Raw genomic sequence first — 20,690 nt, 5'->3', positions numbered from 1 at the left:
TTATAAAGCTAAACTCCGCTAGAGATTTCTCTCAACATGCAAGCTATCCACATCAACAATCCACTAAAATTTACAATTATAGCCAACTAGCACATGTAATTATGATAGTTATTTCTTCATCTACCAACATATATTTAGTTGTTCATATTGATGTGTCAAATCATTCAGCAAAATTAATTTAAGATAATTTTATCCATATAACTATAAATATAAATAGTTTAATTTTTTTTAAATTATTTAAAATTCTCACAGCAACGCGCGGAGTATTCTCCTAGTTATTATCTAATAGCCACACCATTTTCAGAGAAACCCGGGTTATCTAGCCTAGATTCGCCCCTGCGTGCTGGGGAGGCCGGAAGGGCAGGTCACGGTGCCACTCACGCATGGGATGGAAGTTGGGCCATTTTCCTTTCATGGGCCGTATGCACACTAGCTCAAACGTGTCTGATACTTGTATCCAGAGTACGGCCTGGATACGTATCCATATCCAATACGTGTCCGATGCGCGATACAGAACCACCCCTCCCCAGAGTAATCCGAACCTGTACCTGCAACCGCAATCTGTCAGTCTATTTGACAGGGTGCAACCACAAAACGTCACAACCTGCTGACGACCGTGTCGATGAGTTGCAGGACTATTACTACAGGCAACAGCAAACAGAATCAGCATAAACAGAGCTCGAAAATTGGTTGATTTCTTCATTGATTGGTTGCCGATGACCAGAGGTATACAAAGGAGAAGCTAAGCTAGCCGACGAATTCAGTATACTGATGAAGAGACGCAGGTGCCTGGCCTCAGCTCGCTCATCATCGGCTGCAGCGGGGTGCAATGTCTGCGTGGACACCACCCTTGGCGGCGCTAAGGAACTTCTCCATGGCATCCATGACGTGCCTTCCATGCGGGTACCTCGCCAGTCTCGTCGCGTTGCTACTTGCCACCTCCAGCAGCAACTCCACCTGCTGCTCCTCCGTCGTCACCACCATCTTCTGGATCACAAAGTTCGCGTATGGATTGATCATCATATCCTGCACCACGAATCACATAGTATGATATGATATGAGTGAGAAACATCAAACATCTAGTAGTACCGCACTGAAAGAATGAAGGTCGAATAAAGGAAGAGAAATTTTGTCAGAATGCAAAGTCTCGATCACCAACCACAAGATGGTCGAAGTGCTGATGGCCACCACCACCGCCGCCGGCGCCGACGACGATCTCGTCGGCGATCAGCCGCCGGTCCTCCTGGCTCCCGAAGGTCAGGCACTTCTCCACCACGTTGGAGGCGAACTTGTGGTAGCTCATGGTCACCACGCGCCCGGCGAATTGCCTCACCATCGTGGATCGCATGGCGTGGCCTCCGTGCTCTAGCAGCTGCTGCACCACGTAGTTCCCGAACTTGTCCGCTGACAGCTTGTTAATGTTCTCCATAATCTCTGATGTCAGCGCGTGGTAGATCTCTTGGTCTTTACAACGGGTCAACACTTTCTGGGAATGATTGTAGAAGATAATTAAACTGAATCAGTTTTTTTTTTCTTTTGATAATTAACTGAATGAGATTTCAAGTTGAATCAGATGAGATAGCACTGAGAAACTGATACAAATATCAATGGGCAAACCTGGATCACGTGGCAGCCGTAAGGATGGGTAGAAAGGGCCTTGGCCCTGCTGCAGAAGCTTTGGAGGATGAAGTGGATATCCTTCGGCGGTAGGCATTCTATGCACTTCTGAATTACGTGGTTCGCGAACTGGTCGCGAACACACTTGAGCACTTTGCTGCTGAGCTCTTTGGCCATCACAAGCTTCTGATCGTGTTCCCCTACGTCAAAAGCCTGAAACAGAGACAGCAAATTGAACAGAAGCCAAATGAGTGACCAGCGATACACTTCACTGCTGCAAAAGAACATCACATACAAATATATATAAATGCTTAAATGCACACGACTTAGCAATGCATGTGAACAATACAAATCGGAGGTAAAAAAAAAAAGGAATCCATGTGCAACCTTCAGAGTTGCAGAAATATGTATGCACATACTAGTATAAATCATTTCTGAATCGATCTGAAACTGAAATAACATTAGCCGGTTTACCTTTTGTATCACCCTGCAACTGTACTTATCAAGGCTTAGGGGTAACATATGGCCAATCAGATTACTGATGACCTCTCGTTTGCAGGACTTTGGTCCATGCTCAAGAATCTGTAGGTGAAACAAAGATAATCAAGTTAATAGTTTCTATGGGACGTCATGCTCAACTTATGTCCTAGTGCTTCAAAGATTCTAGTAGTTAATTAAGTAGAAAAACATATATACTACTGAATCAAATTGGGAGAAACTTAACCTTCTGGATGGCATGATTTCCAAACATATCAACAGCAAGCGTGCGCACACAAGGCATGGTTTCCTTATAAACCATAACAATCTCTTCTGGTGTTGCCACCTCAATCGCCTGCTGTACAAAGCGGCTCCCATTGCGATCAGCACTGCACGCCAAAGATACAGTAATTAAAAAAAAGGTAATAAGTCACGACTCACAATGCAAGTTGATCTATATAAGCTGCTGACAGTAAACAGTTAAGCACACCAGGAAGCTGCCACTTTGCCCTTGATGTCCATGAGCCTCAAGGTAGGGCTCATCACCGGAGCCACAGTTTCCATCTGTTCAACAGAAGAAACCATATTGTTGAATTGTTTGGCTCTGTGATGCTGCTGCACTTGAGAGGATCCAGCAGAGTGAGTACTTTGTTGCCGAATAACTGTAGTATCTGCTGCCTCTGCTGGATTGTTCTCATAATGTGCCACCAGAGCATCACAAGCACAGAGGTTCTTCAGGTTTTGCATAGCCTGCTGGAGCAATCTCCCAGAAGTGGCCACCGCAGGGTCGAGGCATAAACGAAAATATGCCACTTGGACCCAAATCAAATGTTCATATCTCTTCATGGCATCCTGGCTCAGCAGTGCATCTTCTTCGAGGTCTTGCTCAACATTCCCTGGAGCACCTGAAACCTGACCACCTGAAACAGGAGCAGGAGCAGGAGGAACAAGCACAAGGTTTCCAGCAGGGAGCATTTGGCCATGGGCATTCAAGCCAATATCCTGTGCACCCATTGCTAGTGAAGGGGAATGGATGCCTCCATGATAAAATGTTGGTAGTTGACTCCTGGCCTGAATAGGGAAACACAATTTCACTGCTGTTGTCGCTTTTGGATCAACCTGAGGAGGAAACAACAATGGTTCAGTACCATATATGACGAGAAACTGAGTCTTGATGCCTAGCATGCATACTTGCTATATAGTATTATCATTCACACTGCGCAGTGAGTCATACAGTATTGAATCAAAGGCAATTCTCAAAGGAAAACACCAACTTTGTACAGTAGATCAATAGTTCCCATAATAGAACAAAGTTAAATCCCAGCTTCTTTTTCTCCATCATAGAGTTATGTTATGCAAAGCAAAATAGAATGTCATACAGTATGTAAGGAAACCTACTGTCATACACAATACTTTTTCTTATGACGCAATACCATTTTTCATAAACTCCAAGCATTACTAGAGTAAAGATCTGCATGTAAACTCTCTACATACACCACATTCGCTTATCCTTGGAATAAATCTTGTAATGAAACCATCAGTTTTGGAAACCTTAAGGATGCCGGATCTAGAATTAGATCTCTGTTAGGGCTAGGTTACCTCCTCTACCTAGCTATATCTAATATCCCCATGGTAGGGAAACTTTAAGCGATATGCCAAACCTAGATTTTAGACTACTGATAGCCATTGGTGCCAGATTACATCCATTTGGCTAGATCTAGGATCTCAATCCCTCGGGTAGAAAAAACCATATGGGCACATCATGCTCAAATCTTAAACCACCATAGTGAATCCTTCTGTGTAGACTAATCGACACCTTCGCCTATGGTTTTCATAGTTCCTACTATTTCTAGATCCTCCTGCGGAAAGATCCTTTCCCTAGAATCATATATAGAGGGCCTCACTATTAGCTCTTTGATGAAAAGTATAGTACCACACAATCTTTTTGTTTCCAACACACAAGACAAAAAGCAATCACCTCTCGTATAAAATATAATTACAAATTCCTTCAAATTCCAAGTTTCAACATTGCAGAGGATAGTGTAATAGATAGTGATTTACCTTGTGGCATCATTAAAGATGTCATGGTGTTAAGCGTGCAAAAATTTGGTGGAGGCACTAGTAGATCTGGGGAGTAGCTAGGTGTGTTGCGGCGGTGAAGTCGGCACGGGTGGGGAGAGAGGGGGAGTGATTCACGAATGGGAAAGCAGCCTGGTTTATATAGAAAAACCCTAGCCGAAATGCATCGTTGCATTGGGCCAAGCTTATTTTGTCTTGACTTGGGCTAAATTTTCTACTTGTTGGGCCTAGCATATACTAAAATAATGTTAACCCAAAGTAAATTTTGCCATTGGGACAACCTTAGACAAATAGTATAGGATAGCTTGAAGAATCACTATGTTGATGGTTCATGGGACCTTTGAAAAACATTAGGACTATAAGACAAAGGACATTCATCAGTCAACTCTCATTCTTTTATTTCGGATAAGTATCCTCCAAGCACTACACTTTAGTAATGCTCTATATTGATGTGAGCATTCAATCAAGATTCCCTCATGCTTGGTCCTTTTTTTCAAAATTGTCTTTTGGGATTGATCATTTGCCATATTAGGAAGAAGGATGGCCAATGCCCCCTCCCCCTCCAAACAAGCATAGAAATTGAACCAATTGTAGGACTTCTATAATAACATGTATCTTCTAAGTGTGTGAACCAAGCCCTTTGGAATCCACATGTGATGCATGTTTCATTCTACTTACAAGGCAACAACCACATATGTTACATCGGCATTGTCATTACATTATATCTTGTGATCTAGTCATGGCTTGATTTAGTACAAGGTGCCACCTTCTCGTCATTTACTCGCTCAGATTTTCCAATTTTCTAACATGTTTGGTAGCGTGGAAAAAACTTGCTCCGCTAAGCAATATTTTTTAGCTAATTGTTGATTACTTGCTGAAGTGGGAAGCCAAATAAGTTTCATGCGCATGGAAGCTTTGTTGCAAGTGCCAAGGCTAGGAATCAAACATCGAGCATAGTGACTTTGGCAACACTAGAAATAATCTAAAGCGTCAACCCCTACTAGCTTCATCGACCTCCTAGATCATAGCTAGTTACCCAAATGAACTTGGCCACTTTGATTCTAGTACTTGTGCCTTGAATCGAGGACTAAGGCACAAATGTTGTCTCTATGTAGGATTGAAAAATGACGACTGGTGCCTAGAATGAGCTCCTTGCTACCAATAGTCAATCTTGGTCTTTGTGGAGTTACGTTGTTTACACCTAAGAACCTCGGCAGTGACCTCCTTTTTGTGATCTTTGAGCTATAGTAGGGATGAATGTCTCATTAACAAATTTGAGCTCAGATTGAGGTCCTCCTATTGTGATCTAGGACATCAACACCTGATCAAGTTGCCATCCTCACCTTAAGAATTGAGGGAATTGGTATTAGGAGCAGGTACTATTGTACTTATCACTTGGTATGAGGATAGCGATTAGAAGGGAATAGTGTAGGGGAGGGAACCAAACAAGTGCCCCAAACATGCTTTGCTTTTCTAGGCTATGCTAGGCTACTCTTCCTTGGCGAGGAAATTCGTAGAAAGGATCCAAACATGACCTTGGGTCAGATCTAGGTAGCATGACATTTAATGAATATAGATCCAATGTCCTAATTTGATCTTGGATGTGAGGCTCACCAAACAGTCAAAAGTTGCTTTGCTTATGTTGGTCTCATAATGTGTTACACTGCTAATCCATACAAGTTATCCTACTTATTTTGTTACAACAACAATAAATAGTCTCAATCACATGAAGATGAACCTATTAGAAGTTGCATTCAATGTTCTTCATCAAAATCTTACATATAGTTTGAAACTATTGAACATATTACAAGAGAAGTGGACAAACTATGGATCATATTAAGGAGCCTCACATGGAAAGAATCGAATGATCAATTGTTCTTGATACCTTAAATGTTGTACATGTTTGTTCGCAACTCTAATACTATCATAGAGTACAACTCAAGGACTAGTCCAAACATCTTAAGCAATATAATAATTTCAAATCAGAATAATTGAGAGCATGGGGTGATAGATGGATGATGAACTCCTCTCCCACAATGTCTAGCCTTGCTTGTAGTCCCATATGTATCCACCTTAGCTTGTGCCATATAGAAATCAATTCAAATTGTCATCAGGGATAAGAATAAAAAATACCATAAACACATAGTGGATGCATTTAATTCTATGTATGTTTCCTTGAATCCTTAGCCCCATAACTGATTGAATAGAAACACCTAGGTAGATAAACGCAATGAAATATCAACCATCAATTTCACAAATAGATGAGGGAGAATTTCTCCTTCTTCATGTAATGTATGCCCTCGCCATAAGGTTTGGTCCAAATATAGGTACGTGTTATTTCACCAAGAAAAACAATGTGTTCTGATGGCAAACAAAGATGGTAAAGCCCATTTAAAAGAGTGTCACACAAAAGGACCTCCTATTTCACTCGATCTTTAACCAAACAAGTGGTGAATTCCACCAATTTAGCATTCTGTTATCATTGTCCAATTGAACAATGCTCAACAAGTTACTACTAATTCCGGGAACATACATAGAGAATGTTGGTGGGATGAACTAGAGTGGAGAATTAACATAAAAACTATGGAAAAGCATGAGGAACTCAATTTATCCATCCAAAAAATGAATTGACACACTATGATGATCAGAGAAGTATTGCCTGAGGTCTATGAAGCTTGAATGAACCCCTAAGGTGTCAAGGAACCACTTGAATAAGAGGCGGGGGGTCCTAAATCATGGATTGTTTTAGAGGATTATTGGAAGAGCACGGATGACTTGAAGAAACCCTACTAACTTCATGAAAGGATATCTTAGGACGTGGAAACTAGACACAAGTGCAAGGGTATGATAGCATTTTTTGAGTGATTACCTACTGAAGCCTCAAAAAATTCCTAGTGTTGTCAAATTGTTAGGGTCATGTGCCCTTGAACATGATTTTATTATGGCTTTGATGAGTACAATGACAACCCAATCACTTGGACTAACATGTGTGAGCTAAGGTGTGTTAGACAACATGTTCTACAAGGTCCTAGGAATGCATGGAGATAAAGTTTGATCAAGGTCCAAGTTGAAATGGATAAGAAAGAACATAGAACCCTAGAAGATTTATCACCAAACAAAGCACTAGACCACTTGATTAGGGCCAAAGGATCATACAGTGCTGATCAACAACTATGGCAGAGAAGGAATGGGCCATTGAATGGATGTACTAAAGGGTATGAATGTGCCACTAGATCATATAGTGCACATTAGTAAGGGTCGAAAGTTCAAGACTACCATGAATTGGGCCACCAGATCATCATACGCTGCAAGATGAAGGCGGCAGCAAATAACCTGGTGCGCATCACTAAAGGTAGCATCGAGTTGTAGTGCTTGTGACGGCCACCTAATCGCGGCACCCAACGGATGCTGCCAATGCGTTGTGGTAGCTCTAGCTAGGCACCACACCGCGTAGAGCTGGCTGCAAACAAGGAACACGAAGGTAAAGCCGTGTTGTACTGAGATGGGTCGAGTGGTTTACGGGGTGTTGAGTTTTGAAGTAATAATAGCCCAACACGGTTGGATGGAAAATGGATGGTCCAGATTGGTGACTACAGAGGACAGTCGACGAGCATGACTGCAAACGATCTGGTTCCCCCTTCCCTAACTATACTATTGTGATGTCCTCTTCCCCCTACCCGTAGTCACCATGGTCCGGGGGTGACTCAGCTGCCATCAGACCCCTAACCTCGTGGCATCTATGTTCGTGACCAAAATTTGTAGCACTATGCAATATGGAAACTGGATGACCCGGTTTCCCAATACTAGATTACCTAGTTTTCTGGTGCCATTCAAATCCTATATATAAAAGTTGAGATACAAACTCGCTTTCAAAAAAAATCATATTTTAGATGCATGTGCACTATATTTTGTCTTTTAGTGCATATGCATTTGTCATTTTCATATGAGTTTTTCTAGTTTATGTTTGCAACTCAATTTATATATTTGTATGCACTGTAGATATACCTAATTTCAAGTAAAATTTAAACACTGAGGAAAAAAATGAACAACCGAAGAGGTTTGCACTACATATTTTGCCACCCAAAGAAAAGGTTACTCACATCGAGATAAGTAAGGCATATCATCGTTTGCAAAACTATCTCACAAAAATAGTTCTAAATCTTTGCATATGAGTAATTAATACATACATAGGTAAGACGTAGATAATCAAGCAGTAGATACGTAGAGTAACAATCACCAGGGAAATTAATTAAGTAGCAGGAAATAAATGAAATTTAAGCCGCCAGCACATACATGGTATGGAGTATATATCTAATACACATAATAGATGATGAGGCACAGAATTAATATAATCAAATCAAACCTGATAAATACAGTAGTAGTTACACACAGCAGTATATATGATGGAGGATCCAAATTATTAGAAATTAAGAAGTACCTCCAGCTTTGGCTGCTGGCGATCCACGGAGAAAATCTCATGGAGCTGCAGGCCGCCGTTGCCGCGGGCCGTCTCCTCCGGGAACAGGCAGTAAGAAGAAACTGCTGCCGCTCCTTGACGAAGCTTGTTGTCATGCCCAGCACCAGTGGAGTCCCTCCCTGACAAACTTCCTTGGCATGGATCCATCGATCACCTGTATTTATATCTTGTTATAAGCAAATCATGTATGAGTTGTTCAAAATTCTGTCGATCTGTGTTTGATAAACCTACATATATACTGCAAACATGGTATACTACAAGGGAACGACAAAAATCTACATACTGGATGAACAGGTAGGCAGATCTAGAGCAGAGAAATCGAAACAGCAGTAGTATATAGCTCTCTGATATTTGTAGGAACAAGAAGCAGAGGAGGCCTCTAAGAACGGCAAAAAGAAATCAAATTCCTGATGACGAAAAGATCGAAGAACACAGCAAATCGAGTTCGAACAGATTGATATAGTAGGTACCTAGAACCTAGCTAGACTCACCTCTGCTTGAATCGACTGGGAATTAAAAGTAAAGCCTGACGATGCTGGAAGACGAAAATAGCAAGAACAGGATGCCGATGCGCTCTGGCTAGCTCTCAAGAGCAAGAGTTGCCTGTTGTTTCTGAGAGAGCGCGCGAGGGGGGGTCTGCTGCTGCTTAATAACGCTGTTATTAGGTGGGGAAAAGTCACAGCAGTAGCAGACATAAATCAAGCAGTACCTGAAGCCGGGATTCCATGAGCAAAGGTGAAGAGCGCGGACACATGCAGACCACGCAGTGCAAGCCGGATCAGTTACCAGTGGAGGTGACGACCGGAGGAGCGAGGACCAGCGTCCAGATTCCAGAGATCAGAGACCCTGCATGGCTGCAGGTGTTATATGATGATATTTTTGTTGCAGAGGCCCTGACACGACTCACGAGGAGGCCGGGTTCGGCATTTTACAAAATTTAGGGGCCTGCTGATGACCTCCGGTGGCCTTGTTTAGTTTCGAATTTTTTTTCAAGATTTCTTGTCATATCAAACGCATTCATGAAATATTAAATATAGATAAAAATAAAATTTAATTATAAAAAATACAAATGAAAGTGTTACAGTAGCCAAAGCCAAAAAATTTCTCCAACTAAACAAGGCCTAAGTATTGTACCAGTACTTTCCTATTTCGTCATTCGGATAAAGTTACATCTTAATTTTTAATCATGATTTTACAAAAATTTATAAGAAAACAGTTTTCGATCCTATAAGTCTCTTGTGGTATACATGACACCACCAGTTTTCCACTGCGCCATAGATGCAAAGAATGAGGAGTACAAACATTGTTGTTGAGTGTGCGTGACATCGATCTTGCCATTCTATGGAGAAGTGTAATAATAAGGACATAAAAGACAGCAAGAAAATACTAGATATGGTGTTACATTAGTATAAAAGAGTTTCATCCCTAAAAAAGTATCTATTTTTATGAAACTTTTATCATCTCTCTCTTCATCGATATGGTGTTACATTAGTATATTTAGTATTTATGAAACTCAGTTGAAAGCCCTATTGAGACAGTTCTAATAATAGTATGAAGTATATTCCAAGAAGTATCGTGTTCTGTTAAAACGCACATGCATGTTTGCTATTTTCTATTCTATCCGCGTCCACCACCTTCTGGTTCTATGTTCTTCTATTTTTTGTGTTTTTCTTATAAATGCCAAAACCAAATAATAATAAATATAATACCATGGATCTTTGAATCTTCTTTCTTAAAAAAAACAGAGATTTTCATCACCAAGATATGTAATTTAAAATTTTAATTAAAATTTTATTACAATCTGGTTCAACCAAGGTACAACTAATCAAATATAAACTGAAAGCTTGAGCAGTTTGTTATCCTGTTCAGTCCAGTATAATTCCCAACGCGGCCTAGCATGTGAAAAAAAAAGAGAACTCCCCTTATAGGTATTAGTGGACAAACAAGTTTTGAGTTTTGACACATCAACAATTAATTTCTTGCTGATTTTGATCCAATTAGAATTGCAACTTTTATGGATCTATAAAGGAAGTTGTGGAACTCATATTTAACTGTACCATTGTACCAAGGTATTGTATTAATAAATTAAAATTATAATACGTTTATAAGTAAATATTTCTATGCTTTGTAATGAGAGAAAATATATCAAAAAAAATATTTTAAATTTGATATTGGATTAAGAGGACGGTGTCATATTATTGCTAATATTAACTTATATTATAGATGTAATATTCATCTTAAAATAAACTATAGCTTTAAAATTTTGTGCAGCATTGTATCATTCCGATCACTATTTTTCATAAACATTTGATGGTTTTCTTCTCCCGTTGCATCGCACAGGCATGTTTGCTAGTAAAAATAAATGATAATTGTACTATTATGGGTCCCTGAACCTTTAACTCTTTTCTAATAAATAAATATTTTCATAATTAAATCCTTGATGTAATTTGATTAGTAATAAAATTTACTTTTATTGGCGCCTAGATAGGCCAATGGTATAACTAATCAAGCCATATGAACTAGAATCTTGAAAAGTTTAATTATCCAATATAATTTATATGTATATCTATCCTATATCTATCCTTTTTTTTTTACTTCCCACACGCTTCTCTGTCTCGTCCATTATTCTCATGTTCAAACAAGTTAAAATAACATATGTCAAACGGTTGTACAGATCATTCTCTATCCCCACCACCTATACTTACAACCAAAGTTTTAAATAGCGGGCTAAGCCTCTTAGCGGCTGCCTCTCTGAAAAGCTAAGAAAGGTTATGGCGGGCTAAGCCATTTAGCGATTGAGCAAAAATTATGTCAAATATCAGGTAATTTTGCACATAATAAACATAGAAGATGAGGACATTACAAATACCAACTACCAAGTAGGGGTAGATAATTCAAAGTCTTACTAACATATTAGATCACAACTTCATAGTTCATACAGATAATTCAAAGTCTTATATTTGAAGCATAGGTTCAAACGTTACATGTTTACCAACGATATAATCTAGTGTGTGCTCTGAATAATCCAGCATCAAGTCTGAATCCCTTTATGTTGTGTGCCTCTTAATCTGGCAGAGGCTGGGAGTGATTCAAAGTATGTCTATCAACTCGAAGTACTGCTCTTTGGTTTAATAAAAGCTTCTGTTACAAAATTGAGTTTTCTATTTTATGATTTTTATGTGATTTATTGTGATTTTTCAAAAAATTCAACCGAAATAAATAAAAAGAAAAAGACAAAACCGCTTTCAAAACCAGGTCGGGGATGTAATGTGTACAGTTTTAAAAGTTGAGGGATGTATTTTGTCCGATTTTAGAGTTCAGGGATGAAAATCATATTTTCGTGAAAGTTGAGGGAGTGGACTTTTTCTATATTACAATGAAAAAAAATACAGTTGTATTCTTGTGCACAAGATATTACCATTGGAAGCTTGTTACCTGTGAAAATGTTTAAACAGAGCCTAAAGGAAATAAAAGGTCCTTTCGATCCCCTTAACTTTTTGCGTACGTCCGATCTACCTTTCCCATTTATAAAATCGTTTTTTTCTTTTTTGCCAAGGCTGAGGGAGATCAATTGGACTTAGTTAAAAATTCAGTAAGGTCAACCTTACTTGAAATATTTAAAAAAACAAATAATTAGACAAATAATTTTTCAAAAAATATTCAAATATTTTTTACATGAAAAGAATAATGCAACTAAAAATCATAAATTTTGGTTTACTCTTACAAAATCCATAGAAATTTTGTTTTAACTTGCAAAATTATGAAACTAGTTTTACTATTTTTTTTTCTAAAATCATGCTTTTTATCTTATGGTGCATAGCTTGACACTGTTTAATCTATATGGACTCATTTGGTGCCTATTTACTAGTATAAGCTCTTATTGTCTATTATAATTATAGGATTTGATCGTGTGAACTATGTAGAAGCAGTAGTGGAGTGTCGTTAGTCATTGTTCCTTACCCTTGATATTTTTTAAAGTACTTGTGTTAGCTTGCAATGCTACATGTACCCTACTGCACATATGCATGTATGCACCCTTTGTTTAATATGTTTACTTAAGTTTTATAAACTATTGAATTTAATTAAGTTCTAATACAATGAATTAAGGAGCCTAGAATTCATAGTATTAGAATTTAATAAAATTCAAAAGTTTATAAAATGTAATAAAGGGTGTGTATGTGCGGTAGAGTTCAAGCAGCAGAGGCTTAGGGCAAGTACATTGGTATTGTCTCGTAGGTGGTCTCATTTAGTACCACGTAATTTTGAGACAACTTAACAGACAACATATACAATAGTTGTTTTTTTAAGTTGTCTTGAAGTAACTCATCATTTCTTAATTTATGCATAGAATTAAAGTAAACTTGAGAGTTGCATAGTCCTAAATCTTAGCTTATGAGGTGGTTGTTTCGTGAAATAATGACCTCTTTCTCTGTGACCTCTCTCTTCCTCCACATAAGCAAAAATCCTATATGGATTTCCATTTTGTTCCCCTATTCTAAACACCTATGTGGGTCGGAGGGAGTCAATTAGGCCCAGATCGCTGATCCACTGGGCCGAATCGCATCACCCCGTCGTACATCGGCAGGCCTTCGGAAATGACTGGACCAGCAGCGCCGCCAGAAACCAAAGCAGAGCAGGCTCCTCCCTCGACCCTCCGCCTATATATATCATCCCAATTACCAATTCGCAGGCAGTTGCAGTTTCTTCAGTATTCACCTCTTCCTCTCCGTGGCATCGACCCTTAGGTCTTGTTTAGATAAAAAAAATAAATTTTAATATTATAGCACTTTTGTTTTTAGTTGACAAACATTGTCCAATCATGAAGTAGGTTTAAAAAATTCGTCTCGCGATTTACAGGCAAACTATGTAATTAGTTTTTGTTTTCATCTATATTTAATGCTTAATACATATGTCGCAAGAATTGATGTGATACGAATTCTTGAAAAGTTTTTAGTTTTTAGGGTGAATAAACAAGGCCTTCATTTCAGGAGAGAAAAAACTAGCGGCCATGGAGGAAGAAGCTCTCACCGAGCCGCTGCTTCCCCGCAACCGCGACGACAGCTCGACGCACTCCGTCGTCAACATCGCGGCGGCTAGTACCGCAACGGCCCCAGCACACCGTCGCGCCATCAACGACGCGGTCGCTGCTACGGCGAAGTACGCGGCGTTCTACGTCGCACTTGAGAACGACTACGCCTCCGGGAAGACCGCCTCGCCAACCTCCCGCCCGTCGCCGCTCTTAAAGGTGCCTTCGATGTGGACTGTAACGTCCCGCCTCAATGAGGCCGGGCCCGCTTACATCTGGCAGCTTTTCTAGGACATAGTCAGCCCCCACAGACCAACACTAGCCTTTTCTGCACACTTTGTCCTCACTCGTGCGCACCCGGGAACTACTTCCCGGTCGGTCACCCATCCCTAAATTACTCTAGGCCAAGCACGCTTAACTTTAGAGTTCTTTCGAGATAGGCTTCCGGAAAAGAAGTTGCAACTTGTTGGTATGAGTCTCCTATTAATCCTATTAAGCCCTGGGCCGGGTGTTACATCCTCACCCCCTTAAGAGATCGACGTCCTCGTCGATCAACCCCAAGCCAGGAACATCCCCTCTTGGCCACGTCCGTGCATCCAGTGCCAGCGCATGTGCCATGCTGTGTGACCACTCTGGGTCCACACCAGCCATGCACATCATGCCTGCACAACTGCGACACACGCGCCCGTGAAACCGCGAGGGTCGGCTCTGATACCATTCTGTAACGTCCCGCCTCAATGAGGCCGGGCCCGCTTACATCTGGCAGCTTTTCTAGGACATAGTCAGCCCCCACAGACCAACACTAGCCTTTTCTGCACACTTTGTCCTCACTCGTGCGCACCCGGGAACTACTTCCCGGTCGGTCACCCATCCCTAAATTACTCTAGGCCAAGCACGCTTAACTTTAGAGTTCTTTCGAGATAGGCTTCCGGAAAAGAAGTTGCAACTTGTTGGTATGAGTCTCCTATTAATCCTATTAAGCCCTGGGCCGGGTGTTACATGGACCACACCACCGCCCTCGACAACGCCTCCGCCCCCACTACGGCCGCTCTCACGTCGGCCTTACCTATGATGACGAATTGGCAAAACCGCCGCGCCAACCACGCGCCCGATGCCGTCCACCGCGCCTTCGATGTCGACCACGCCGCCACCCTCAAGAACGCCTCCGCCACCACAATAGTCGTTATCACGTCGCCCTACCCTCTGACAAAGAATTGGCAAGATCGTTGTGCCAACCTCGTGCTCGACGCCGTCCACCGCGACGCCGCTCTCAAAGGCCCCTCCGCCTCTCCTTCAGTGACGCGCTCGCCTCGCCCCCGCGCTAACCTGTTGGCCCTGCCCGAGGCTTACGTGAAGGCCCGCCTCACCTAGCCCTCGTGCCAACCTGTTGTCCCTGGCCGAGGCTCATGTGAAGGCCCATCGCAGCAGATGTCAGATGTGAACCTCTTGAAGAATATTCTCGAGCCCTGAGTGGCCACAGGGGTGGCCAAAGCCGGCGAGGCGCATGTGGTAGATATCTGCTCTGCTGAGCCAGCCGAGCTTGCGCGCTCGTTTGAGCCCGGTGTCTCTGAGCAAAGGGGAATCTAGTATTTCTTAACCAGGCTGTGGCCTACTAAAGAGCGCGTCGTCCTCGACGCCGGGAGCTGGCATGCCGAGGTGGCCCCCAAGAACATCCTCGACGGCGACCGCCTCCTTGGATACTCACATAAGCTCTCCTTCTTGCGCAAGCGCGGCGATGGTGTGCGCCACACAGGTTGGGTCATAAACGAATTCCACCTTCACAAGCACGATGAGGACGGCCCTGGTCGGAAGATTGAAGGGCGCGTTCTGTGTAAAATGTATCAAAGCAACCGCACCAAGAACTACGGCGCAAGGGTGGCAAGACCGAGAAGTACGGTGACTACGACTACGACGGCAGCGGCGAGACCGTCAGGCCCAAGCTGGCGGACGACAAGCCATCGCAGGGGCGGAAGAGGCCGGGTGGGGGCGCTACCACCCGCACGAGCGCAGAAGAGGGTGGCGGCGGCGGCTGCCTATGACGACACCCCGGCGTCCTGGCTGCAGCACTGCCCCTAGTGTGGTTTTCATCTGGGGGTGGTGCAGGCCATCGTGACTCCAATCTCCAAATCGGAGGCAAGGAACGCTCCTTAAGATTCAGGTTTTGTGCTTGAGATTTGATTACGCAGACAGTGAATAGATTCAGGTTTTAGTGGTTCTTTCACTAGCATTTTGCTTTGCTTGGAATGTTGCTTGGTAAGGTTTTAGTTGTGGTAAAGGGGTGTTTGTCAGGATGAGTAAGATTTCTTGGATGTTTGGCACCCTTACCCAAATACATGCCACTCAGCACTTTACCGCCATCCGTCTGCTACAAGAACACTTATACAACTGAATATTGGCAGATGTAATACTTGAAGAAACAACAGTACAAGAACATTTCAAATGAAACGACAGTACAAAGTCCATTGCAGTCTTTAGGACTGACAAACCTGCTATTTATAGTCTGATATAGGGCCTTTAAGACTGACAAACCTGCTATTTATTGTCTGAGTTTGGACTGTCATACCCTAGGAGGGTATCAAAATCATAGTGCCGAGAAGGATCAAGATCCAGATTCATTACTTACGTAGGTTTTACATTCCCAATAAGATCATCCTCTTGCCTTGTTGGGTGATCAAATGGTACTTGAAGAACACTAAACTCTCCAGTAGCATGTTTTCCAGTGAAGACAAACTCCATCTCATCAAACGGGGGAATTGGAACATTGTAGTACTTGGCTCTCTTGTCACCATTCTACATTTACCCAAAAAAACCATTAGGATACAACCCTGTTTGCAACTGTAATTTATGTCATAGAGATATTTAACATATATTCTTACTGCTTTCATTTTGACAACCTCTACATCATCATAGATTATCTTCTTTTGAACATCATCAAAACTAGCACCATTAGCGGCCTTTGCCTCCATGATCAACTTCCATTCTCTTTTGAGCTTATGGTACTTGTTGTGGACTTGTTTCCATGTGAAGTTGGTGCCATACATTTCATTAAGCCTTCGAGCACACTCTTCATCATGGGCCTCCGTTGACTGAAGGCCCTCCCTGCCTCTTGGATTTTCTCCTTGTGATAAAGAAGGAGATCCTTAACTTCCGTTTGCTGCCATATCGCACTGTTCCCAGCCATTTCCTTCAGAAAAGGGACAATACCAGTAGCACAACATACATCTCATATAAAAAGATTTCTTACTTAACTAGACATGTGTGTTTTGATTTTATTAAAAATGGTGAAGCATACCTCAAAATATGAGGTAGAATCTTGTGTTGTTTCGTATTTTGGATGGTATATAGTTTCAGTAGATCTTGAAAAATGGAACTACTTCCATCCACGAAGTCGAGACCTAGGACTACTTCCCTCTCTCGCAACTAGCTTGTACCCCCTACTACAAGCACTTTAGGTGCAAGATAATACAGGATCCGACCCCCACACTGGACGTAGGGCAGCGTTAGCTCGGTCCAGTATAAATCCTCTGTGTTCTTCTTGCATCACCACGGCAGACTATTTCTTGATTTGCATGATCATGTCCTGATCCTGCTCCTTAAGCTTCTAGCTCCATTTCTACATAAGTGAAATTGCAATGTATATATAACGCCAGTTGGAGCTTCTAGGGTCATCTTTTCAATAGCAATCTTATTTATAGTAGTCCATAAAGCCCACGCAAAACCTGAAAACAGAAAGATGATCAATCTGGTTGGGACAGGCCCCTTGCCTCTTAGCCAAGTATCACAAAAATCATCCCAGGAAGTAGGATAGGTAGATAACTGGAAGATTTCAGCAATGACAATGACTTCCCAAAGCAGTTTAGCCAGATGACATGTGAAAAAATATGATCAATATTTTCAGGACATCCATATAGGCAACACAAAGGAGAACCCTTCCAACCCCTTTTGACCAGATTCACCGCAACTTGAAGTTTGTTATTAAGTAACTGCCAAAGGAAGAACTTGATTTTTAAAGGGATCCTACTTTTCCAAGTATACCCAGCCACCCTGCTACTGACCCCCTGTCAGTTAGAAATCTGTAAAGTGATTTGGTAGTGAATTACTTCTTCCTATCCAAGGCCCATTGCACACAATTGGCTTTATATTCAGTTAAAGCACGGTCATTTAAAGAGTGCAAAAGACCAAGCCATCTTTCTTGGTCATGTACTGTCAGACTCCTTTTGAAGTCCACCCACCAATTGTTTTCTACCCAACAATCCCTCACAAAACACTTAGGATTTCTAACCAAATTGTAAAGATCACTGTAAATGATTTTAAGAAGAACCTCCTTTATCCAGCAGTCCTCCCAAAAACGACACAACCTCCCATCCCCTATCTTAAAGCTAGCCCCCCATTTGAAGATATGTTTAACCTTGTGTAAACCTTTCCAAAACTGAGACCCCCTGTCCCAGTAGAGTCAAAAAAAAACCATTCTGCCCTAGGCTCTTGGCTTGCAAGATCTTATATCATCCGGTTGTTGATGAATTTTCCAAATCCATTTGACTAAGAGACTCTCATTCATGATCTTGGTGTTAATGATTCCCAAGCCACCTTGATCTTTAGGCCTACTAACCATTATTGTCTAATCATAGACTAACTAGGCTTAAAAGATTTGTCTCACAAATTATAGATAAACTATGCAAATAGTTATTTATTTTATCTATATTTAATGCTCTATGCATGTGTTGTAAGATTTGATGTGATGGGGAATCTTGAAAAGTTTTTGAATTTTGGGTGTAACTAAACAAAACCTAAGACAAGTTGTTTGTTTTCTGCCCAACAGTGATGCAAAATAAAATCCTTAAGTATGTTGTTAATTCTGACTAGCATTGAGTACATCTTATATACGGCTTATTGACTGAGACATCGTCTTGCATCATTTTTTAGAAAATTATGCAGACTATATAAGTGCCATAGAATCTCTAAGTTGCACTAATTTTCCTACTTGGAATAATTAGGTGCATGCCATTGTCAAGGAGCTGGACCGTGATTATGCACTTCATGAAGAAAAACCACATGCTACTCCTCCTATTTATGATTACTATGTTGAGAGAATGAAGGAGTACACAACAAAAATAGAAAATGGGAGAAAGCCGATTGGATACCAAAACTATATAACATTATAAGATGCTCACTCAGCTAACATAGTGAGGAGGTTTTTTCCAAAATGAAAAAGTACAACTCCATAAAAACACACTTTATAAAGACTTTCTTGTTGATAACTTAATTCCTGTTGCGATGGATAAGTTGTCTGGGTGACCATATTAAAAGATTATTTGATATGGCTTTATGAGTTGAAGGCACTTGGATTAGATGTGTCTCATGTGTTTTATGGTAAACTGTATTATGAGTTCTATGCAAAAAGAGACAAAAAAGAAACATAACAGGCATGATAAGATTTTCCAACAGTTTGCAAAATTTGCAAGCTGCCCTATTGATGATAAGTATAGAAAATGGCTTTGAGACATAGGTACTAAAAATGTCTCAGAAGTTTTACTTAATCCTTTTCTCCAATATATAGTGGATTAACTAAGGTGCAATGACGCATATCTTAATTTCTCCCTAGGTCTTGCCAAACCATAAGTAAAATGGGAGAGAGGGGAGCAGAGTCGAAGAAGCCATTGATGTCAAAAAGATGAAGTCGAGCCTTGGAGCTTCACATTAAATCAGATTTAAGTCTACTTCTTTGATGATGCTGAAGTTATTTAAATTTTGAGAAACCTATTATATTCTAAACAAATGTTCTGAATTTGGAGTTTATGAACACACCATCAAATTTATTCCATTATCATTTATCTAATTAATTGGCAAAGAGATTTATTTCTTGTGATATATATCCGTCAATCATGTCTTATGAACCTCTTGATAGGTCGACTAACTACCATGGGATTGATGTCGTTCCTGCTCCCCCTGCGTCATGCCATGTCCACTAGCACATGGCGCATCTCCCCAGAGAGGCGTCGTCTATGGCCTTCTAGTTGCTGACCATGGCCCATAGAGCTCGTGTGCAAAGGATTACCGGTTGGGAGTCTGTGTCAAAAATGAGCTAGACATCCATGACACTACCGGTGGGTCGCAATCGCAACTCTTCAGCTTAAAATGAATCAGTTCTGAGTTGGCAATAATAAAGTGAACAGCGAAGGGTCCCATATACCTCAAAAAAAACAACACACACTGATCACGCCACACTCTATGGTTGGAGCCATCGAATTTTGGAAACTCCATTTCAGGACCATGAGAAGAATATGGCAAAGTCGAGCAATCTGAATCAGAAAATTGCAACTACGGAGTAGTATTAGGAGGAATCATACCCGGAGGGTTGTGCGGCGAGTGAAATCCATGGATTCTCTCGCCGTGTGCGCGGTCAGTGCCCCTGGGGCAATTGAGTGCTCGACGCGGACAATACAGGAGGAACGTTCAGATCGAACGTTGTTTGTGCTATCTCAGAGGGATGCGGAGCGCTCGGGTGTGTCACCACACCCCGGATTGGCCAGCAACGCCCAGATGGAGTGGCGGCATAGTTGCGCGATGCAGAGCACCCAGGTACGGTTGATGCAGCGTTGCCTCGTAGCGGCGGCGGCGGCGGTGGTGGTGGAGGTCACGTCTCCAACTGCTGCAACCGCGCCGCTGCTTCTGTCGACTTCTGCATCATCTAGCCCATCGACGTCTCGGCGACGGTGTGCCAGGCCTCGAGGTTGAGCTTGTCAAACGTGGTGGTCATCATGTGCTAAGAACCAGCGAACTGGCTCGCCATGTTCTGAATTCCGACGAGTTGTGCCGCCATCGTGTCCATCGTCTTCTTTAGATCATCAATTGAATTCGTCATCTCCAATTGAAACTTAGTTGGCTTCTTCTTCGGCGCTAGATCAAAGAACCGGATCGCGAGAAAAAAAAAAGTTCTCTCTCTCACCGAGGCTCTAATACCAAATGTAATGGTCTTGATGGTGGATTTGGGAATTTTGGAGGAATCTAGAGCTT

The 20,690-nt window shown here is 41.6% G+C and overlaps 1 protein-coding gene and 1 pseudogene across 1 annotated transcript; both read right to left on the bottom strand.

Moving 5' to 3' along the window:
* On the bottom strand, positions 808–3,108 carry LOC8060722 (pumilio homolog 1). The gene is made up of 6 exons (XM_002459364.2): positions 2,585–3,108; positions 2,342–2,483; positions 2,092–2,199; positions 1,618–1,830; positions 1,160–1,486; positions 808–1,026 (listed from the first exon to the last, which is right to left on the bottom strand). The coding sequence occupies exons 1-6, from the start codon at positions 3,106–3,108 to the stop codon at positions 808–810; spliced, it is 1,533 nt and encodes a 510-aa protein (XP_002459409.2).
* On the bottom strand, positions 16,296–16,857 carry LOC8060721 (annotated as a pseudogene).

The sequence above is a fragment of the Sorghum bicolor genome, chromosome 2, assembly GCF_000003195.3.
Source record: "Sorghum bicolor cultivar BTx623 chromosome 2, Sorghum_bicolor_NCBIv3, whole genome shotgun sequence".
Lineage (NCBI taxonomy): Eukaryota > Viridiplantae > Streptophyta > Magnoliopsida > Poales > Poaceae > Sorghum > Sorghum bicolor.
Note: the sequence above shows the minus strand (reverse complement) of the source record. Positions and strands in the feature narration are given on the sequence as shown.